This window comes from Hippoglossus stenolepis, chromosome 21 (assembly GCF_022539355.2).
Source record: "Hippoglossus stenolepis isolate QCI-W04-F060 chromosome 21, HSTE1.2, whole genome shotgun sequence".
NCBI lineage: Eukaryota > Metazoa > Chordata > Actinopteri > Pleuronectiformes > Pleuronectidae > Hippoglossus > Hippoglossus stenolepis.
Window position 1 is genome coordinate 8,799,932 of NC_061503.1, and position 22,832 is coordinate 8,822,763.

Consider the following 22,832-nt stretch of genomic DNA (forward strand, 5'->3'; position numbering starts at 1 on the left):
CGGGAAACTTTCTTTGCTCTCTAAAATGAATTTGAACACACAGGCAGAATAAATATTTCATCTCTTTTATTGTAGAAATGCTGAAAATTTAACAAAAAACTAAATCAAATGTTCAATAATGCTTACACATATAACAACTTTACATTCATTTTTAAAACATCTTCTCCCTAAACATTCAAATATTACAAATAATTTACAAAATAGTGGTGTGCTTTTGCATAGGCAAAGAAAATATACAAGACTAGGGAGGCAGACCATAAACAAAAGCAGATTTGATCAAATGCATTGTACAGTACACAAAACACACATTCACATTGAGGTTGGTACTGTGCCAGCTACAGTAAGTCCAGTCTTACTTCAGCCTTCATTGACGACTAGTCCTTTTGCTTGAGCTCCATCATGGATATGGACTTTTCCTGCTTCCTTGACTTCCTGTATTTGTTGGCCAATAGGATGGTGGCCACCAGGAGGACCAGGCCAATGGACAACAGGACCCACTGTCCAGCTACGGCAGCTGGGCCTTTCACGTTCATGCCCAGGAAGTCCACTGTATTTGCTTTAGTTTCAGCTGTAGGTGGACACACAGATGAGATACAGAGTAAGTGACGTGCAGGATTGATCGTTTGTCACGAACTTGCACGTTTATATTTGGAAAGCAGCCGATTCTACACAAGGGGGAGTTGTTCAGTGATTTTCAGAGCTAGTCCACAATTGCTTACTTAAAAGCGGGGGTAGCCTTACACAGCGATTTAAACATTGCAAAAGTACGATAGACTTAATATAAAGATGGATGACACAACAGCTCCCCAAGAGTGAAGCCAAAGCTTCTCGATCGCCCCCTGGTGACTGTTTACAGTATAGGTGTTTTACATTTCGAAGTTTTAAACCTGATTGCTAAATAATTCATGAAAGTTGAACATCAATGGATATAAAATGGAATTGAGTCTTGAGAATTTCCTTTTCTTTCATAAAAGCGTAATAGTCACAAATGTTTGAGTATCGTGTAAATGCCACCTAATGAAAATCAAAGTCAGCAAAAGTCATCTGAGGGAAAAAAACTCCTATTTAGATAAAGGAGATCTTTTCACATTTAATGGTCTACTTTCTTGATCTCTCCAACAACAGCTGTGGTCTCCTTTGTGCATCTATCTCTTCCCAGTGCTCGTTGCTAAGAATCTCATTAATCTAATCTGTAATACATCCTTTCAGCAGGATCTCATCAGTAAAACAAGAGGAGCCGCAGATTGATTTCACTGTATGATGCAGCAGAGGAGAAACACAAAATGAAGGCCTCTGTGAGCCTTTTTCTGGGAAGGAGTTCAAGAACCGTTTGGCTTGTAGATTGGGAAACTTGCTTCACACAAACCTCCAGTAAATAGACTCATGCATATGAGGTATTAAAGTGTGTGGATGCCTTGAATGTGCTGGACATACTTGGAGGTTTCCAGGCGTACTCGGGCCACCCGCGAACATCGTTGTTCTTGTTGTTCTCCACCTCCAGCCAGTCAATAAGAGGTTTGAAATACTGCATGAGTGGCTGGGCACTCATTTTGGGCCCGCCGGTGATCATGGCCATTGCCTCGGGCCAGGGCTTACTGAAGCCCAGCTTCATCACGTCACTGCAAACAAAAACAACACAGGTCAGGGAGCAGGTCGGGGAAGACAGGGATCAGTAGCAAGAGTGTGTTCTAGAGATAATTACACACATGGTATGAAGAGCGGTTTCACTGCCTGCACTTACAATCTTTCAGCTGTCTAACGCCAGTGTCACAATTATGTCATTTCTTTATGCAAATAAGAAATAAAACACGCTATACATTCTTCTCTTGGTCAGTTCTGGTATGAATGTATATTTCTTTAATGGTGAAAAGTTTAGATTTGACTGTTCTGATGTCTTCCATGTTTCACTGTTTTACATATGGCTGTTCCATAAAGCATTTCTTTTGTGGCAAAATTGTCCAGTGGTTGCACTTCAGGGTGTATGTGTGTGTACTAACCCGAGCAGCTTCCCAGCTTCTTTAGATTTATAGATATCGCAGTTATGGAGAAGCCCAGTTTGGTTGGCAGCCGTACACAGAGCCTGGTGGAACTGGAACTGGATGATGAAGCTCACAAAGTACCTGGTTGAAGTTCAGCAAAGTACTGTCACGACGGGGCGTCAATGCCGGCAGAACAAAGGAAAAACAAGCTAGAGCTGTGTCATCAATTGCTCGTAATGGTGATTGATTTTTTTTGTGAGCCATGTGAGTAAGTGCACATTATGTTTTACGAGATTTATATCTTATCACCCGCTGATAAGAGTGAGTTGAAGCAGTTATCGGTCTATCTGGACTCAATTATCAGCCAGCGGGTTTGTTCTGTCTGGAGAATTTACCTGACGTAGGGCACATTAGCAGGGATGTGGAACTTTGCACCGGGGTCGAAGTCATCCTCAGTGCGAGCTACAGGCGGACACAGCCCCTGGTATTTCATTCTGCAGCACAAAGAAAAGGAACAGTATAATATGGATTTTATTTCAGTAAATTATTATGAATTGAATAATTCATTTAACAATAAACCCCTCACTCGTTCATTTCCTTTCATCTAACAAACAATGAATATGGCAGTTGTTAAAGTGCTGGTGAACTTTACCGGAGGTTCCACCACTCCTTATTGTACTCAGTGGGTGGGATGCGTCCATCGAATACTTTCCATCTCCACTGGTCCATCAGGTAGCCAAAAGGCAGGAAGGCGATCTTGTCAAGTGCCATGCTCATCAGGAAGTTGATTTCACTCTCTGGGGGAATGGAGAGAAACACCTTAACCATGAGCTGAACACTGAACACCTTCTTCTGCAGAACACCTAGTGGTCAGGGTCCCCCACCGTGGTTGTTCTCAACTTTGTCCAAGAGGCCGATGCTCTGCAGGTGTTTGGGCGTGGACACAGAGAGGGCCAGCACGTCGCCGATGGCCTCGTGAAATCCAGGGTTGGCCCCGTCGCGGAAGGACACAGGCCGGTCTTTGTACTGCAGGAAGTACTGGACGTGGCCCATCTCGTGGTGCGCCGTGATCAGGTCATCCATGGTCACAACAGTGCACTGTTTGATCCTGGAGACACAGACAAGGCAATAATTACAGCAAAGAACACAGAACTCTTACAATTTCTGTAGTGAAAATTATGTAACTCAGTCTTATAAATAATTTTGGGCTGCTTCACTTGACAGGACTTTGACGTTTTCATTCCACTGGATGAATTTTGACTTTGAATTCTGCATCACTTTTAGAGATGTTTGTGATTTTCTCACTCTCTGTCTCATCGCTATAATTAGTTCTGCTGTTCTCAGGTGTGATTTGCAAAAGAGATCTTAATCCCAAATGAGAAAGCCGGGAGGAATAATAATTATTTGAAGTATTGTACAAATATTTGATTTGCAATGAATAAAAACCAGACTATCAGAACACTGCTGAGGGCCTACCAATCAATTAGGATCACAGAAAAAATAAAACTGAGGATTAACCTGAAGTCTTTTCGGTTGTAGAAGTCCCATGCCGACGCATGGCACACTACCTTACGTCCGTCAGACGGCTTCTCCAGCATGGACTTCTCCCAGAACTCTTGTGGCATTGGTATCAAACCAAGAGAGGTGAAAAAATTGTCTGATTCCTTAAACATTCTCACTGCATCCCAGCCCTGAACAAGGAAAAGAAAGATAATCAACAAGTAGAAAAAGAAACAGCTACACTGCATTTATTTAATGCAGTTAAAATCCTGTGTATATAGCTACATTCTGCATGAGCATCCACTTTGAGTCTCATTTTAACTGAAACAAACTAATCCTACAGCTGCGATGTGAGTGGTGGGAGAAAGTGATTGAGTCCTTGGGTATTCATGTGTGCAGATGTGATCATTATGCAACAGCTGCTTCATGAGTCCATTCACCTGTGCCACCATGGCTGGTGTGGCGTCAACCTGCGTGGCATCTGGATAGGGGATAGCCAAATCCATGATGCCAGACCACGTCTGTGCCCACATGTTACCTAAAGGGACAGAAGACAGCATTCATATTTCACATTTTTAAGTCGAAGAAGTTATGGGGCAAGTCATCTTCTGCTCTGACAGTGTTTAACCAAGTGGGATTTGTGACTGTGAGTGGTTCCAATCCCTGACTGTGAGGAACTGTCAAACGCTATCTCATGCTTGATGCCTCTGAAAGCAAATTAAATCCCATCTAAACCCAAATACATCTACAGCCAATGACAGAATATCTATGGGAGTATGCTCCCACATGAAAGGAGAGTTTTTGGCTGTAGTGGTAAAATCCTTTGGATTCCATAATGAAATACTGGCTTAAGTGACCTCAGCCTCAACTCCTGACAGCCTGGTATAATCAAAACAAATTTCTGGAGGCTGTAGCTTCATGCAATACATTCCAAAAAGCTGCTGCTGCTCTTTCAAAGAAATTTCAATTTTGTTACCTACCCAGCAAATGAGCAGGGATGGGTCCCTTCAGGTTGATGCGCTCGGGGCCATACTTTTTGTACAAAGCCCTGCGAACATAGGCATGTACATTTAGATAGAGAGGCTCCAGCTCCTTCCACAGACTCTCCAGGTCTTCCTCAAAAGTTGGGGTTTCATACAGGGAGCGCCAGGAGGCCCCGTTGTCAGGATGACCTGTGGAGAGCACCACGGATAGACACAAGGTTTGTTATGTCTTCTGAGCAATACCACTTATGAAGCAAAAATTATGTCCTTCTTCTTGTTTATGTTCTCCTATTTATGTCCGATTGATGCAGACCTTGGTAAGTCCAAAACTGGCCTTGCTAAACCCAAAGCTAGCCTGGCTAAGTCCAAATTTGGCCTTGCTAAGTCAGAAGATAGCCTTGCTTAAGTCCAAAACTAGCTTTGCCAATTCCAAACTGCTGGTAGGCCGATTTTGTTATCACTGGACAGGGCCATGTTAACTGTTTCTCTCAGTTTCCACTCTTTGTGCTAAGCTAAGCTAACCATCCGCTTGTAGTAGTTTCATATTTAGTGTACAGACATGAAACCTGTATCAATATTCTCATTTAAAGCTCTATAAGAAGCCTACTGATGGAACTGGTCAACAATGGCCCTTTAATTGCACCACTTTAAACTGACCAGATTATCTTTGACTTCAGAGCAACTTCTGCTTCTCACTTCTCTCTGCTGATCTGATCTAAAGTTGGCTTTGATATATTTTTCAGGCAAAATAGATGAGGGAGAAGATGGATTTAAAAGGATCCACTTGAGGTCATGTACCATTGAGTGTGGCAGCTTCGTTGGCCAGTTCAACATATCTCTTGTAATCCTGACGAAGCACTTTTCCTGCAGAGTCTCTCCATCCCTTCCAGGCAAACAACAGTTCGTCATAATCCCTGGACTCTGCCATGATCTTCTGGAGATCTGAAACACAGCACATTCATTTATTACAGCAACGGTACTGTACAGTGTAGCAGAGTACAATGTCTTTTAAATTATGTTTTCAGTTTTTCTTGTTAAATACTTTGCATATCCCTGCAAAGTGATAATTACAGCACCTTTTATAGTTATTATACTATTTCAAGGTAGCTAAATGTAATGATGTACAATTTGGAAATTATCAAACAATACTTTACAATAAAGTACAAGTACTGCTCTACTTCCTTATTAACTTAATTTATGTAACTTAAAGATATAGGTATAGTCTTACCTGGATCCAATGGGTGGCAAGTCCCATCATCCCTGCAGACCTCAGCCACACTGTACTTGGTCTCCATGTTGGACAGGAGAGTGTTGTACTGACAAAATAAAAGTGTCCGGCAAAAATTAAATCACACCAAAATCATCAGCAATCACATTTCTGCAGGTGCTCTCTATAGTATATAAATACACACACACACACACACAGTTTGAAATTAGAAAACTGATGACGTCTGTATTTTATCTTTTGAGATTATGGTTTACCATTTAAACTTCAAGACTTGCTCATGGCGAGAATTTAAAGTGGAATCCAATATACTAAAGACTTTTAGTATATTAATACTAAAATTAATTTACAGACATTTTAAGTTATTTTTAAGGGTCTTAATCAAGGCAGTAAGAAAAAGGTTTTAATTTACAATTAAACCTTAATTGTTGGGAAATGAAATTAATTGCCTGATGTCTGCAGACACATGGGCAGATTTCAGTGACTTCATGTTCTTCACACACACCCCCCACCCCACACACACACACACACACACACACACACAGCCTAGCTAGCTAGCTCTTGCCAAGTAGAAAAACAGGTCTGTCCACAGTATCATTTAATTGTTCGCATTGACTCATTTGTGTTTAGTTTATTTAATGGGGCAACATCAAATGAACATTTGTCTAATCACCCCAGCTCAAGTTAGCCAAACATTAGCCACTTGATAACCTTGGAGCTTTCATCAAAATGTAATTATGAAAAATGTACTTAATAGCCTTAATGACGCTGCACAGCCCACTGGCTAATGTTAGACTAATTTAACTGGCTTCTCCAGGCACCTTATTTGACTTCAAATGTTCAGTCAATTAAGGCTAATTAGAAAATAGTAACATAAACGTAAAAAGGCTTTTCTTATGTAAACTTTGTGATTTCATTATAGGCATTATTTAGGCAGCATCAGTATAAGTACTTCACTTGGCAGCAGATGAAGGACATTAGATATAAAATGCAAATTTGTGTATTCTGTGCTACAATGGCTGCCATTTTTCTTGTTTGCTGGCTAACAAGATGATGTCTACCACTGAAAATGTCTGTAAAAATATGTTAATCTAAAACCATTTCCTCCACACCTCTTCCAGCTTTGCCGAGGGAAGTGCGGCACGTTCGATGTCGCTGAGTTTTTTGATGATGCGTTTGACCGAACCGTCCTGGAAGTCCGTGGTGTCGTACTGACGGGCCCTCTGACCATACTTCAGGGTGTGGGCTGCCATCTCCAGGCTTTTGTCAAGCTAGAGAGGAATAATGAAAACTCTTTAATCTTCCTGTTCAAACATTATGTGCCAAATGGAAGCAGTGTGATTAAATGGATGGATGCACTGGTTAAAAGATGAACAAAGAGATGCATAGGTTAAAGGTCAAAAGTTAAATAGAGTTATGCATACATGCATTGATTAGTGACTCACTGACTCAATCAATTATTGATTCATTGACACATTGTTTTGATTAAGCAATCATTTTATTGATTGATTTAATGCAAAAAAAATAAAAATAAACATAAGATGCAACAGTCCTTCACATGTGAATGGTGACTGGAACAATGCTCAGGTAATCATAGTGGAGTCGGTCAGAGGGTCTTACCATCGTTTTCTTATTGGCTTCATTGATGTCGGTGTTGTACTTCCAGGAGGCCTCGGTGTAGGTGTTCCACACCCCCTCGGCTGTGCTGTTGTACTCGTCCAGAAGCGTCGTTGCGTCGAGCTCGTCTGTATTCTTGCCTGGGTAAACAAAGAGAAGGAGAAATCAGCTCAAATGCAGGAGGCACACTGTAAATAAAGATACATGTAATTAAAGGCTGGAAAACGCCATACAATTTTAGCTAAATTATGATGTTTGGATTATGATTATAATGTGGGGGTTTCATATTTGTATGTGTTTGCGTCAAATGTAGTAGACAACTGTTCTGTGTGTGTGTGTAGAGAAAATCTTGGATCAGACTGTGAGAAATCTGACTAAGGTAGAAGAAACAGATTCATCCAATTTCCTTGTTATTTGTTACTTTCTTCTTTATATGTCTATCAGCCTGTTAGTTTACCAGTAATTTTGATTGTTACTATTGGATGTGCTGACAGTCCGGTCTTACCGATATCCTCAGGGTAGCCCTCAGGTACGGGTGGAACCCAGTCGAAGTCAGACCATCCCAAGTCCTCTTTTACATTTTGCTTTTCGAGCCACTTAACAATGGGGTCAAAGTATTCCATCAGTGAGCTAGCATTCATCTTGTTGGTGCCTATTGCCTCCTGGAGCACAACAGGCCAGGGCTTGGAAGAGCCAGACTGGAGAACTTTCCTGGTGGAGGTAGACAGAAATTAAACATCTTTACTGATCCCATAAAGCATTATGGTTGTTTGTGAACAAGTGAATTAAATCACGTACTTCAAGATGGCGCCTGCTTCTTTGGACTGGTAGATGTCACATGTGTGCAGAGGACCAGTGTGATTGGCTGCTTCACATAGTTTTTTATGAAACTGGAACTGCAGGATGAAGCTGACAAAATACCTACAGGGGGAAAGATTGTCATCTCTTCAGTGCACCACATTCACTATATTACTCTTCTTTAAACATTTCAGAATATTTCCTTAAAAGTACACAAGGAAAGGAAAGATGAGTCATCTACTTATAGATAAAGACAGAATATTTTTTCATATTTTCATTATATTTCTAGAAATACTAAAATCTTTCAAACGGCCTGATACTTTAACATCATAACAGTGTCTTTGTATGTTTAACTAAATGTGTGTTTGACTAACTGTCTTTCCACACTGTTTAAGAAAAAGGGCTCAGATACTTTTCTAATAAGGCCCCCTGCCTCTGCAACAAGCTTCCTGCTATTGTGGGGTTGTTGAGTTGTTTAAAATCACAACCAAATGACAGGAATTCACACACAGGCCATCAATCCTCGGCTCGCCAGCCATTCTTTTCTGCCAATTTTTGGTTCACACAATTATCTTTATCCCTGCCGTTACATGGTGGTGTGGGTAAAACATGGTGCTACCTGATGTACGGTGTGTTCCCAGGGATGTGGAATTTTGCCCCAGGATCAAAGTGTTCCGCGTTACGTCTGATGGGTGGACAGATGCCTTGATATTTTGTCCTTTAAAGAAAATAAGAAATAAGAAACAGATGAGACGAAACAGAGCACTATGGCGTGCGGTTACATAAGTCCTGGGAAATCACTCAGCCTTTAATTATTGTTTTTCTCTGTAAGTATTAGCTGGGTATGTGTGCTCTCTTTCCTGCAACACCTCACTTTACAGAAACACTAATACACCTCAGTTTGCATGCTGGGAGTGCAACCGCTGTTTTCTACTGTTCCTACTGAGCAGCAAATCTATTGAAGCTTGGATTCACTCGAAAAGCTGTAAAGCGTTCTGTTTGTTATCATCCAGCCCTGGTTCACTCTCTCTGCTCTCATAGTTGGTTGGTTTTGGTCACAGCAGTCTGTTTTCAGCAATAACGCGCTTTTAAAATGCACTGCACACTATCTGCTCAGCACCAAACAGCAGTTTACCAAGCAAACACAGATTTGCATTTATAAGATAGAGCTCTATTCCCTCAGGAGATGGTGGAGACCAAAAACAGAGCAAACAGAGAGGGAATGTCGGACTTAAATTCCTCCGGTGGACATAAGCACAACCCCAGATGAATGGTACTGTTGCTCCGGATCTACTGAACATGTATTGATCCTCTCATCTAAAGTTCAGCCAGAAAGCAAATGTGTTTCCCCAAAATTTGGGAAATATTTTGTAAGTATATTCCTCCTACCTGAGGTACCACCAATCAGAGTTGTACCCTTCTGGAGGAGTGCTTCCACTGAACACGCCCCATCTCCACTGGTCGATGAGGTAGCCAAAGGGAAGGAAGGCAATCTTCTCCAGAGCCATCTTCAACAGGTAGTTGATATCACTTTCTGTAGAGAAAAAAACAATGCAGCATGAAAAAGAGACAGTGTTTGAGTGGCTTGGGCTTTATATTATTTAGTTTTTTTTTCTGTTTAAGTCTCTTTACCAGGGTCGGAGGCATCACTTTTCAGCAGGCCAATGGTTTTTAGATGTTTGGGTGTGGACACTGACAAAGACAGAACGTCCCCAATAGCCTCGTGAAAACCAGGGTTGGCTCCGCGACGGTAGCCCACAGGCTGGTCCTTGTACTGCAGGTAATACTGGATGTGCCCCATCTCATGGTGAACAGTGAAGAGCTGCTCCATCGTCACTGTGGTGCACTGCTTGATCCTAAGTCGCATGAAGCATCAAAATAAGAAACTAAAAGGGCAACAGGTCTTGAGCGCTATACACTGTGGATGTGAGGATCTTTGTGTCGAGTAATACAAGTTTATCTTTAAGCTGTACACTGCATGAAGTGTATGACACAGTAAATAATTAACTCAATGCTAAATTGTACCTGAAGTCTTTGCGGTTGTAAAAGTCCCAGGCAGATGCATGGCACACCACCTCTCGACCCTCCGGCTTCTCCAGCATGGATTCATTCCAGAACTCCTGAGGCATCGGCTCCAAACCCAGAGAAGTGAAGAACTCCTCGGCCACACGAAACATGTGCGTGGCGTTGTAGCCCTGGGAAGAGGAAACAGTTACACACTTCACCTCAGAGCAATGTGACAAAACTACAATTGCCTACAAAGAGAAACCAGTGGGATTCCAGATATTCCTGATTTGTGGTATAGCATTTTTGAGGTCAAGAACAAATAAATGAATTTTCCTATTTTCCATCACAGTGGAAGAAAGTCTTTCCAACACACTTACTTGTGTGACCATCTCATCAGTCACATCAATGTTGGGTTTGTCAGGAAACGGGATCATCATACCATAGATATTGTTCCAGGTCTGGGCCCACATATTTCCTGAGGGTGAGGAAGAAAACACTCTGTGAAAACATACTATGACAGGATTTAGATTCGCTTAAGCAGATATGGAATTGGATTCATATTTGATATAATTTTATCAAACCCCATTCCTAATTACTTTATAGGCTAATTTATGAATTTATCTTTGTTGCAGCTAATAATGGAGAATAAAGAGATGGACAGAAATAATGTTCAGATTAAGGAAACATTTTTAACTATCTTGCATGTGACAATTTTATTAATAAAATACATTTATTGTATTTTTATGGCATTTACGCTTTATTAAGAAAATTAAAACTAAAATCTAAATTCAAATTAATACAGTAAAATGCTGTAAAATAACCTTTTTAACACAGGATGCTCGCATGAGGCCTGTTTTTCATGCAACCAGTTTGATGTAACTTAAATCTTTACAAAGAAGGTGATATAAAATGTAAATCTACCCCCAATCCCACCTATCAGAGTTAGTAACATATGATGTGCTGTACCTAGCAGGTGGGCAGGGATGGGTCCTTTAAGGTTGATGTACTTGGGCCCGTACTGGTTGTAGAGCTGGCGACGCACAAAGGCGTGCAGGTTCTTGTAGAGTGGCTCAATGGTCCTGTAGAGTTTCTCTAAATCCTGTTCAAAGGTCTCAGTCTCGTACCATGAACGCCAGTCCGCTCCAGTGTCGGCAAACCCTAAACAGGACCAAATGTTTGTGTTCTTTCTGTATTTTTTTTTATACTTGTGCTTTCAATAGCAAAGGTGAAGGGGGAGTTCTTACCATCAGCTTGAGCGGCTTTGTTGCTGAGCCCTACAAATGTGGAGTAGAGCTTCTTGAGAGGTACACCTGATGCGTTGTGCCAGCCCTCCCACGCGTACAGCAGTTTCTTGTAGCTTCTGGAGTTGGCCATGATATCCGTGAGATCTGCAACACACCCTCAGTCATTAAGAGAAACATCAAGATATTCCCCAAATCAATTAAGATGCATCCGTGTTTAGATGACTTCGTGCTCCATGCTCTATCAGCAGGAAGAGGCCAGAATGGACACACATTTATCCAAGAGATTAGCTCTGACTTATGACAACTCCATGATACTCCGAGTGGAAAACAACATTTGACTTTAAAGTGCCAGGAATAGGAAAAAGGTGAAGCTGAGGAGCACTTGAGATAGTTGGAATGGTGGAAACGGAGATAGCTGACAGTCTGTTTGTTATTTCAGTGAGAGGGTGTGCCTGACACTTTGAGTAACCCTGCTCTGTGTTTCTAGGATTATAACCAACCATTATCGTGGGTACTGCACCTTGATGAGGTTATTTATGTTTCCAACCTTTTCTTTTACCACTTTTTGCTCCACTCGTCGTATTGTGTGTGTGTTGGCGAGCATTTCTCACAATTATTTCTGGGAGCTGTTCCCCACAAAGCAGATGGCCATTGTTCACGATGCATGTCTGAAAGTCTTAAAAGCCGCTGATGTTGTTTCTGCCGCGTCTTACTCAACGCTCATGGGCCCACCCTGTTACTTTTCCAAGAGCCGATAACATCTCAACCACTTACATCTGTTTTTGTTCCTATAGACTTCCCCCTACACGCTGTTTGAAACATATTCCTCTAACGCTGCTGTGTTCCTGTTTCTTTCAGGGAACATATTGACGTCTGTATTGCAAGATGTGTGCATGTTCAGCCTCAGGCCCAGTATTTTATGTTCTGCGCATACTCACGAGGTTCCAGGCTCCAGCTTATGTTTGGGTCCACATGCACCTTGGCTGTTGAGTAAATATTGTCCATGTTACTGAGAATGGTGTTATACTGCGGAGAAGAAAAAGAGACGTTAGGAGATTCTTTCACCTTCAAAATATCACAAAGCAAATTTTCCTATCAGATGATAGGAAAACAAACCTCCTTTCTTTGTTCCACTGGCAGATTGGCAACGCCCAGTAGCTTGATATTTGCCATCAGTTTCCTGTCTGTTGCAAGGAGCGAGCTGAGGACGTCGGCAGTGAAGACCTCCTTGGCCTTCATGCCCCAGGCTTCAGAGAACGCCTGCTCATTGAGTGATGCATTTACCTAATTGGGAGAGGAGAAGGAAGTGAATGACAGTGATGTGTTGGATCTCTCCAATTCCGCCAAGGCCTGCCAAGAGGTGGCAGCAAATATTTATTTAATATTTAACATAAGTCTTCAAGTCTGTTTGTGTAAGCAAATATGGCCCACAGTGACAAGACTGTGTTGTTTTCCTGTATCGTCATAGCCATTTTTGCAACGTTGCGTGAGTATGCCCATATCAGACATGTTGACAAGCATTGGATGGATGACCATGAAACTTTGTACAGATTTTCATGTTCCTCAGAGTAGGATCTTTAATGATGGTGATGACCCCCAGATGTTTTGTCCAGCTCAATTAGTCAGGTTTTTACTGAAATTTCTCGACAACCATTCAATTAATTGCTATTCAATTTGGGATGGCGATTCATGGTGCTCAGAGGATGAATCTGAATGACTTTAGTTATCCTCTGACTTTCCCTCCAGTGCTCGGGGTTTCACCTATTCAAATTGACGATTCAAATTGACTGGCACAAATTTCATTCAGACATTGTACAGGTTGAATCCGACCGATTTTGGTTACTCCCTGACTTTTCCTTTAACGATGCCACCGGCAGCTTGACACTTGACGTGTCTCAACAAATGCTGGATGGATGACCATGCCATCAGTTACAGACATGCAGACTCTTGTTGAACTTTGGTGAAGCTTGGACTCTTTCTCACAACATCATTTGTCATTTTTCTAGTTTGCTGTTCTCAGCAGTGAACTATATTGCCTCATAGAGCCTCACAGTCTCAGTCTTGGTAATCAACTCTGTCAACATGTCTTCATTTGTGTTCCTAAATAGCTGTTCCAACACGTCGTTCCTCTGGGATCGATAAGGAACAAGGACATTGCCGCAAAACAACACTGTGCAAAGGATATTATTTGAACAAAAAGCCTTTGTCGCTCAAGTAGGAGCTTTTCTTTATAGCAATCTGGAGGGTCACACACAACATATGAACGTTTTCAGTGTATAATGTCAGTGCTGGACGGAGTCAAGGCTGCTATGGGATGCTGCATGGATGGTATGTGCTGAACATTGTAATGATGAACTGCTGTTGCATTGTCACAGCACAACACGACACAGTTTTATTTCCCAGAAGAAGAAAAAATATTGCAATTCTATACGATGAGTCTTATCAAATTGTAAAGTTATCATACTGCAAATTTAAAAAGGAAGAAACAGATTTGCAGTTGCTCTGACCTGACCTAACCTGACAGAGCCGTAGCTTCAGTTCTGTTTCATGTTTTCATTCTGTCGTCCAGCCGACACTGAAATAACAAGCTGCAGGAGGGAAAACTGGTGACAGTGAGTTGAGGTATTAACTCTGACCTTTGTGCGCTTCCTCTCCATCTCTGTTTTTTCCTGCCTTCCTACAACTGCCTGTCCACTCAGATAATCCTCTTCTATGCAAATAATAAAGATAAGCTTCTTTCACTCAAGGTCTTTCTGTTACTCAAGCTGCAAGGTGTGTTGTATAATTGCCCATTAACAATTCTTCTTAATCATTCACTCTTTTAAAACATAACCTGTGTGTGCAACTGATCTTTCCAGTTAAATAGTTTGGGTGAAACGTATCCAAAGTATTTGAATTTTAAACCTTTCTCCTGAACTCACCTCAGAATAAAAGCTCTGAAACTTCATATTCCAGTCACATACAAAAACTGGCACTACGCAGTGAAATTAATGACTGAGCCTCAGGTCTGATTGTGACACGTCGAGGCGGCTGGTATTTTATTCTGGGGTTCAAAGGATGTCAGTCGCTGATATCTACTTTCATATTCAGCATGATTAGAAGCCTGTGAACTGATCCGTATTCTGTTTGATCCTCTACACTGTCACCTCTGCATGGGCTGACGAGGCCAGAGTGCGTGCGTTCATGTGTGTGGCCGAATCGTTTTGTTACCTCCTTAGGACCTTTTTCAGCATAAGCACCAACCTTGTAAGGACCAGTAAACCTCATGGGATCAAAGCCAGTCCTAGTGAAGCAAAACTTTGTTTCTGAGCTCCTGGTTCAGGTTAGTGTTAAGATGTGAAATGTGGTTAGGTTAAGGTTAGAGGTTAGAGGTTAGACATTGTGAGGGATAAGGTTTTGGTGAAGCTGTCCACAATGAATCGAAATCAATGCAAACCTGTGTGTATGTGTTGTTTCATGTTTACTTTGTGCGCGTGGGTGGAGTATAATAATTGAAATAATTGCGATCCTACTCCGGTTTATTTGAATCATTTCTATGTGATGGATTTAAAGTGAAACGCAAACGTTGGAAATTGTGTCTGTGGAGCTGAATGGCCACGCCCTCCCTAACACCACCAACCCTCCTCCCCAGCTGCCGGATCAGATGTAGCTCATTGCTCTTACTCACTTTGATCCCATCTTTGAAAAGACAAGGGAAAGAAAAAAAACTCGCTCATACATGACGACTACAAGCCTCCTCATCTTTCTCTCTTGGTCCCGGATGCACGCTGGAGAGCAGAACACATTCTGCAGCCTGACCCTGTCGACACTGGTGTGGTTACACCTGTTCAGTCGATTAGCTGACAAGATCCCAGCGTAGTGAAGTCCTGCTGTGACAGCTGTCCAAGCACATAAGCGGGAGGAATGTGTGTGGACTGAGTGCGCTTGTTCTGTCCACACATATCCATTTATGGACCGCGGTTTTATTGATTGCTGCTTGGAACTACTTTTCTCCTGCTTCATGCCGGAATCTGCTCTCCCTATCTCTTTTTTTACTGCTCAGCCACATGGTGAGTTGAGGCTGAAATTTGCTTTTAATCTAAGTTGCAAATTCCTGCAACACAGAGGCATTTTATCAATTGCAGTTATTGCCACATTGGACCACAGAGACTCTCACTGCAGGAGACACTGTATTATGTAGAAAATATCAACAGACATTTAAACAACTAAATAAACATAATAGCACACAAGCCCCCCATGGAAATGTATTCAAAGCTTGAAGACGTTCGCGCAACAGGTGTTCAAATCAGTTTTCTATTTTCTGTGACACACAAGCTGAGTTGGCCGCATTGGGAGGAAGCTGAGCATGTAAATCTGGAGAGACATGAATAGGAGTGATCTCCAAATCAGGCAGGGCTAAGCTCCACAGAAACCCTCGACCATGCATGCATTTGTGGTGACGAGGTGCCAGCGCGGCCAAGAACTGATCTAAAGGGGCCCAATTATTGTCAGCATGAGAGGAAGGTTCAGCTAAGGCGTCACCCTCTAACTTCAAAACTCCAGGAGAGGTCCTACCTGAAGCTTGGAGTTGTGGTCTGTAATGTCGGTGTTGTAGTTCCAGCTGGCGACGACGCTGAGGAATAACACCTCCTCGGCAGTGGTGTTGTAGTCATTGAGGAACCTCAAAGCATCGTCCGTGGTGTTTGCATAATTCCCTGGCAGCCAGCTCCCTGGCAGAGCCACACAGAGTCCAATGGCTGGCAGCAGCAGCAGCACAGACCACAGAAACCTGTCCACACCAGTGCCCATGGCTGGCAGGCACCAAAGAAAGAAGACTTAATGTGGAAGACTTAGGGCTAAAATACGCTTGCTTTAATGAAGTGAGAGCACGCTGCCTTTCCCCTGGAGCGGTTATATCATCTACTCTTTCACTGCTCCCTGATCTGCCTCCCAGCCTGGCTGCTGGTGAAATGCACAAAAGCCAAAGCGAGCTTCTTTTTAAGTGCCAGTTTAACCCAGCCCACACTTTTCTGCAGCCGTCCCTCTCACCACTTTACAGCACTGGACATATTCATCCCCTCCTCCTCCCGTCCACCAGCCTGCCAGGATTGAGATTGTGCCATTATCCTTGATCAGATCTAGGTTGCTGTTGAAGATGAGAGATAAGATATGACACTGCAGCTCAGTCCGCCTGTCTGCCTGCCTGTAGAGTGGAGGCTCCACTGTAACCAGCTCTGTGGGTGAGTGTCTGGGGAGGGACTCCACATACTTTGCTCTCAGTTCCCTCCTTCAGCTTGGAGACAACAGAGGGAGGGGGGAGTTATAAAGAGAGGGGGAAATTAAGGAGAGAAGGGACAGGGGGAATCAAATAGGAAGGGTCGACAGGACTGAAGACTGGGGGCTGAAAAGGCTGCAAGAGATTAGCAGGAAAAGTGAGATAGAAGCACAAATCTGTGAAAGGGTGTTCGGTCGCCTTTTATGCAGAATCTCGGCTTTATGCAGCACAGCCAGGTCGCCCTAATCAGGGGAAAGAAAACAATTCCAGTGCAACAAACAATTGCAAAATGAAAATGTGCATTTTCTTGTGCACTTTTCTAACTCCTGCAAGAATCCTGTTTGTTGAACCTCTGCGAAAAAAACGAGAGAGATGACGAATGAGGAGATTCAGCGCTGTCAAACAGTGGAAGCTGTCTCCACTCGTCTGTTGTTGGTCCTATTTGTTGCTGTTTGACTGTGATCTTCTCCATGTGAAGAAACAAGAAACACATGTGCTTTTTTTCTCTCTATTCATTGCTTAGTAAATTAGCCAAGTTTACTGACTTGCTCTCGCTGTTATACCAATGGAATCCTTGAAGGTCAAATGAGGTTATGGTACACAGAAGGGGAAGTGCAGATTTAATAGGAAAAGTTATATCCTGTACTCTACGTGGTATATATACTAAGGAAATGGCCACATGGAGAGTTTACACTAAGTGTGTTCAGGGGGAAATTCAGGGGCAACGGAAAGAATCTGACCCAGCGTGACTTTTACGTCGGTGTGGTGAACTTGTCAGCCATCACCTTGGTTGTTTAATTAATTTGATTGTGAACTAGATTACACAACAAATGACGGAAAAGAGTTCTACAAAACTTGGTCAAGGATGCGATATGGGTCAGGGAGGAACCCATTAAATTATGGTGCAATTCAAAACCAGGGGGGCGGATCTGGGATTTTCAGACCAGGAATATGAAGAAGTTGTCACACACTGTTACTCCATTTTATCATGGCAGATACCTTCACCTCCACTTTGCATTTATCCTCCTAAACACTGCACAGCTGCATGCAAACATGTGACCTGGTTCAGTGCACCGTTTCTACAGGTGCACTGAACCAGGTCACATGTTTGCATGCAGCTGTCACTGGTTCTGCGTCCAGTCACATTTACCTCGTGATCCCTTTTTATGTTTTACAACCCTGTATACACACACACACACACACACACACACACACTGTTAAAATCCCTCAGCTGCTTGTGTTTTGCTACCAACCAGCTGATCATTCACCTGATCCTCGACCCTGACTGGGGACTTGTTGCTCAAATCACTGGACTTAGTTACACTTTGAACAAGAATTATAAAACAAGGCACAAAGAGTCCACTGATTTTTGGTGCCTGCTGTCTTTCCTCTTGATATGTTCTGCAACCGCATTTATCCAAATACCTCATTCGTGTCTCTGTAATATTATGCTATGTAGTATTATATGAATATATTTAGCCATTGTAACAAAGTCTATTTGAGTTTTGTGATAGAAGATACAAATATATATTACATGAAAACAACAGAATACACTCAAAAACTAAAATGGCAAAGTGCATACCTCCAACAGTGCCCCACATATAAATCCACTAGTCTGTATTTTTATCGAGATCTGCACCAAATTGCACACACTCATGAATACCGTTCCCCTAAACATGATTTTTTTCTTCAAGTTCCATGGATTATTATCTGAGAAATCAACAAAAAAGGTTGAAAAACTGCTTAACTCACAATGGTAAAGAAAGTGAAGAAAGAATTCCTGGTTCCGACCCCTGATCCGGATCCACACCCACAAACAAACGGACAGGGGTGAAAATATAACCTGACGACTTGATTAAAAGTCAAAGTCAAAGTCAAGTGCATCCAAATCCCAAATTCTTTCTTTACCCGGGAACACTTACACTATCTGGGGGGATATTTTTGAAGATTTTGATCATGTTAACAACACTTTAGTGAGTTAAATTGTGAATGGATTATATAACTTGTTTTTCAACACTCAAGTATTAGTAAACAAAATGTCCAGGTGTTTGAAATGTTGCTTTATAGCGGCCATTAATAGTCAGGAGACAATCAACATGTTTATTAACCTTGATAATCACATGACTGCAGGGAATCAGTTGTTATTGTTTTATAATGTTCAATTGGTCCTTATCGATCAGCAAAGGTCTCTCCATCAAAATCCACACAGAATGTCTTTGATGGTGTTTCTGCTGATAAGGAGTTTCTCTCTGCGTGAGCTAAAGCTATAATTCTAATGATGCTGACATTTTACTTTTGAAGCAAATGATAATGACAGATAACGCACACAGACTAACACGAGGTTGGGGCACAGATCTTATTATGATTCACTGCAACAGACACCTTGAGTCAGTCAGACGAGTGAGTTAATGCTGACTTTGACTTAATCTCTTCAAAATCCACTGATTGGAGCTGAGACAACCTCCACGTGATCAGTTTGAGATTCAATCTGTCAGACTGAGTGGTCTTTGTCAGGTCAAGGCAGGAGGAGTCATTATCACCTCGCAGGGAAGGTCACGGCTCGTTCATTTTTGGATTACGGAATATAATCCCACCACCCTGTCCGGAAGACTGTGCTGGGATCTTCCACAATCAGGCCACCCTGAGGTCACTATCGATCACACTGTACGCCATGTTTTCCTGTACGCACACACGTTGATGTCTCCGGAGAACGTGAGGCACATGACAAACATGTGAGCGAGCTGGAGTCGGCTGGCTGCTTATTGACAGAGTATACACCCGTGCTGGTCTGATAGGAACGGTATGATGCTCTGTGATGAAGCTCGGTCACGACGAGGTCACGTCAGAGCTGTCTGTCTAAGGGTGAAGAAAGATATGTTGAAGGACAAAAAGAATTTCATATCAGGGATGAGCAAAAAAAAAGAAATATATCCGTGTTTTGCTTTTCAAAGCCAGTGACTCAGGAACTGATAAAAGTTGGAGAAAAGGGCAGCAGGTGCCTGAAGACTAATTGGAATCGAAGTTCACAGTTGTGTGTACCCAGAGACAATAAAAGTGTCCGCAAAGAGTGTTAACTGCTGCCTTTGTGTGTGTGTGTGTGTGTGTACAATGTAGTCTATTCTGCACACCCCGGCACAATAATTGAATTTGGCTTTTCCTTTAATGGAAGTCTGTGGAGTGTGGAAAGGCTGTGATAGCCCAGAACATCCAATCTTCACAAACAGGTATATGTTGCACACCATTGGACATGGATGCTGCGGGGCGATATGAGTGTGTGTGTGTGTGTGTGTGTGTGTGTGTGTGTGTGTGTGTGTGTGTGTGTGTGTGTGTGTGTGTGTGTGTGTGTGTGTGCGGGGTAAAAGATGACCCACTAAAATGCACAACTGAATGACTTAAATTCCATGCACACAACTACTATTATTCCAATTAAATGTATCCTGCATATATGAAGTGAAAAGACTGAAAGGGTCAGCAGCAATAAAAAAATATAGCTTTTTCAAACCTAATGAACCGGTCATAATAATTATAATGATAATAATAGGTGTCCTTGGGTGTTTATAAAGGCGCCATGAAAAAATGATCATTATTAGTTTTAGTCGTGGTAGTATTACCATTAATAAGAAAAATACTGTCAAGCTTGTTTGCAACACACAGGGTGCATTTATACTGGAGAAAATAAATACTGTAATATAATTCCGACTTTGAAAAATTAGCCGCAGTTTGTCGTTAATACTGTTCCAACAGCGCTGCCTGTTTGATATTTCACATGACTGAAAGAGAATAATTTAATGGATGGTGAAGTCACGTTTCCCTACAAGCAGATCCCAGCTGGGCTCATACATACTGTACGTGGATGGGTCAGCTGTGTAAACAACACCATAAAACAGCCACATGCTGTTCATACCGTCCTTGACTGATGTGCATCTAGCAGGAGGGCGGGGGGTAAAATATCCGGCTCAGGATAAACATAATGAATTTGTTTATTACTTGAGACTATTTACAAATGTGATCTCTCCAGTGCTGAGATTCCAGAGGGTAAAAGGCAAACAGTATGAGTTGCAGGATAAAGACTGAGGTGAGTGTTACAAAATCACATTTGAGGCCGATGAAGCTAACTACATAATGGCAGGAAGTGTAGAGTGTTCTTCCTCTCCTGAGCTACAGCAGGTGTCTCTACTCTATTTCATATCATTGGGCCATGTGTGGAGAGTGTGTTCAATCCTACTAGTCTCTGTGTGAGTATACATTGTGCATTAAATCATGCAGAACAAGGAGCTACTAGTCTAACGCTGCATAACATACTATATGAATATTAAATAAAACACTGATACAGAAATTATGAAATAAAAAAACATACAAACTAATCTGAATCTATTATCTATTAATCCATTTCTTCATACCAGAAAATATAGGGTTTGTTAAACTGAAGCAAAAAGCAATAGCCAAATAAAAATATATTATAGCAGCAATCAGCGTTATCATTACTGTAAATGAACAATCTCAATTTGCACCTACCTGGGAAATTGTTTATTGATATACAAACAAGATAGAGCTGGCGCTGAGCACAGAGGAAAGAAATGTTCAATAAAGAAATAAAATCGTTTATCCCTTATCAGTAGACAAGGATCCTGCTGATTGTGTAAAACGAGCTGCGACGGACTGGACTTTATGTACTGAAGCAGAGTCAGTCACATCCAGGCTGAAAGAAAGCTCGGATCCCTCTCAAAGTCTAAGTGAACTGTTATCAGAGCTTTAATGGAACATGAGCTAATCATTTTCTAAGTGTTCATTAAAAAAAAGGGTATAAGATCAGCGGGACTTTGTTTCCCCAGTATTTGGATACTGCAACAACAACGCTGACATTTAATGGAAGAAGAAACAGACGATTTTCACCTAAAAAAGGCAGAACATGAGAGAAATTATTTTCGTTTTCAAACTTTCCCAAAAGTGTCATCACAAAGTGGCTACAGTGAGGTCACCTGATCATGATAACTTATTACTGCGCACAAAGTGCAGCAAAGGCTGATGGGAATGTTTTTTTCAGGTATTCGGTCACAATTGTATATAAAGATGGACGACAAGACAACTCCCCCAAAGTGAAGCCACAGAGTCTCGATCGCCACCTGGTGGCTGGCTGAAGTATGGTACATTCATCCCACCTCATCCATGTTAGTGGATGTGATATGATCCAAACTAAAAGGTCAAAGTACTTGACATACTAATGTATGTTCAAGTAGTATATTTTTTCCGGTAAGTTTGATTTTAATTAGTTATTTGATGCTATAAAAATGTGATGAGACTGACTCACGACAGGTGACGTATCGTGGGACCTTGTGACTGTGGCAACCGATCGCTACTGCTCGGACTCTGGCTCCACATGCACAAGATGGCGGTGCTCGTATCTTGGATATTTTGGCTTCATATCTGGATAGTGAGAGGAAGTGGAGATGCGTCGTACATCTTAATATACAGTCTATGTTCGTAACAATTGGACAATTAGAAAACTGGTATCAGGCCCATGTAAATATTGTGGACTGCTTTCACACACACACAGTGGAGGATGCAAAGAATTGTTTTTACATGATATCCTGGACAACACAACGCATTTTGTAATCACAAATAAAACATCTCCTATGATCCGCTGCTGCTGAGTTTAACTGATGCTGAACTTTACCAGTCAGTGTTTATTGATCATCACCGCCATCAGTCTCCGTTTCAATCCACAACCCCCACCTGACCCAAGCCAAGCGCTGGAAGAGCGCAGAGGCCAGGTAAACAGCACCATCTTCAGTCAGGGAGGAAGAACAGCAACAACAAATGACATACAAATAGATTTAAAATTGTGACTCTGGGTTATAACAATCATCATCATCATCATCATTATCCACAACATAATCAGCAGCAGCAGCAACCTCAGAGAGCATTGAGAGACGAGCTCTTCTCTACACCATACTGCCCTCTGGTGGATTTATAAATAGTACATGCGGCTGCAATACACTCTCCTGGTATACCATTATAGAATTTATTATTCATAATATTTATATAATCACTATCTGTGTCAAACAATAGCCTGTAACATTATTTAATAAATCACCATCAACAACAACAACAAACACAGTGCAGTGAGACCGAGCGTTTCCCTGCACAGCACTGCCCTCTAGTGGATTTTTATAAATTGTGCCTGTCACACACTCCCGTGGTATCATACAACATATTGTATAATTC

At 41.9% G+C, this 22,832-nt stretch overlaps 1 protein-coding gene across 1 annotated transcript; it reads right to left on the reverse strand.

The window, feature by feature from the left end:
- Nucleotides 1-49: 49 nt before the first annotated feature.
- ace (angiotensin I converting enzyme (peptidyl-dipeptidase A) 1) lies at nucleotides 50-16,591 on the reverse strand. The gene is made up of 25 exons (XM_035145446.2): nucleotides 15,908-16,591; nucleotides 12,470-12,637; nucleotides 12,292-12,379; nucleotides 11,354-11,497; nucleotides 11,076-11,267; nucleotides 10,487-10,584; nucleotides 10,128-10,297; nucleotides 9,735-9,958; nucleotides 9,492-9,636; nucleotides 8,722-8,820; nucleotides 8,103-8,225; nucleotides 7,810-8,015; nucleotides 7,308-7,444; nucleotides 6,800-6,958; nucleotides 5,691-5,778; nucleotides 5,261-5,404; nucleotides 4,460-4,651; nucleotides 3,920-4,017; nucleotides 3,498-3,670; nucleotides 2,864-3,087; nucleotides 2,632-2,776; nucleotides 2,375-2,473; nucleotides 1,998-2,120; nucleotides 1,435-1,619; nucleotides 50-568 (listed from the first exon to the last, which is right to left on the reverse strand). Exons 1-25 carry the CDS (start codon nucleotides 16,139-16,141, stop codon nucleotides 375-377), a joined length of 3,852 nt encoding a protein of 1,283 aa, XP_035001337.1. The 5' UTR covers nucleotides 16,142-16,591; the 3' UTR covers nucleotides 50-374.
- Nucleotides 16,592-22,832: the final 6,241 nt, after the last annotated feature.

Bases quoted from the DNA above. Each gene is read 5' to 3' on its own strand.
- ace (XM_035145446.2), bottom strand. From the start codon at position 16,141: ATGGGCACTGGTGTGGACAGGTTTCTGTGGTCTGTGCTGCTGCTGCTG. The intron at 9,959-10,127 runs GTACAATTTAGC...CATGCGACTTAG, and splicing joins TACAACCGCAAAGACTTCAG to GATCAAGCAGTGCACCACAG. The intron at 1,620-1,997 runs GTTAGTACACAC...TTTTGTTTGCAG, and splicing joins GAAGCTGGGAAGCTGCTCGG to TGACGTGATGAAGCTGGGCT.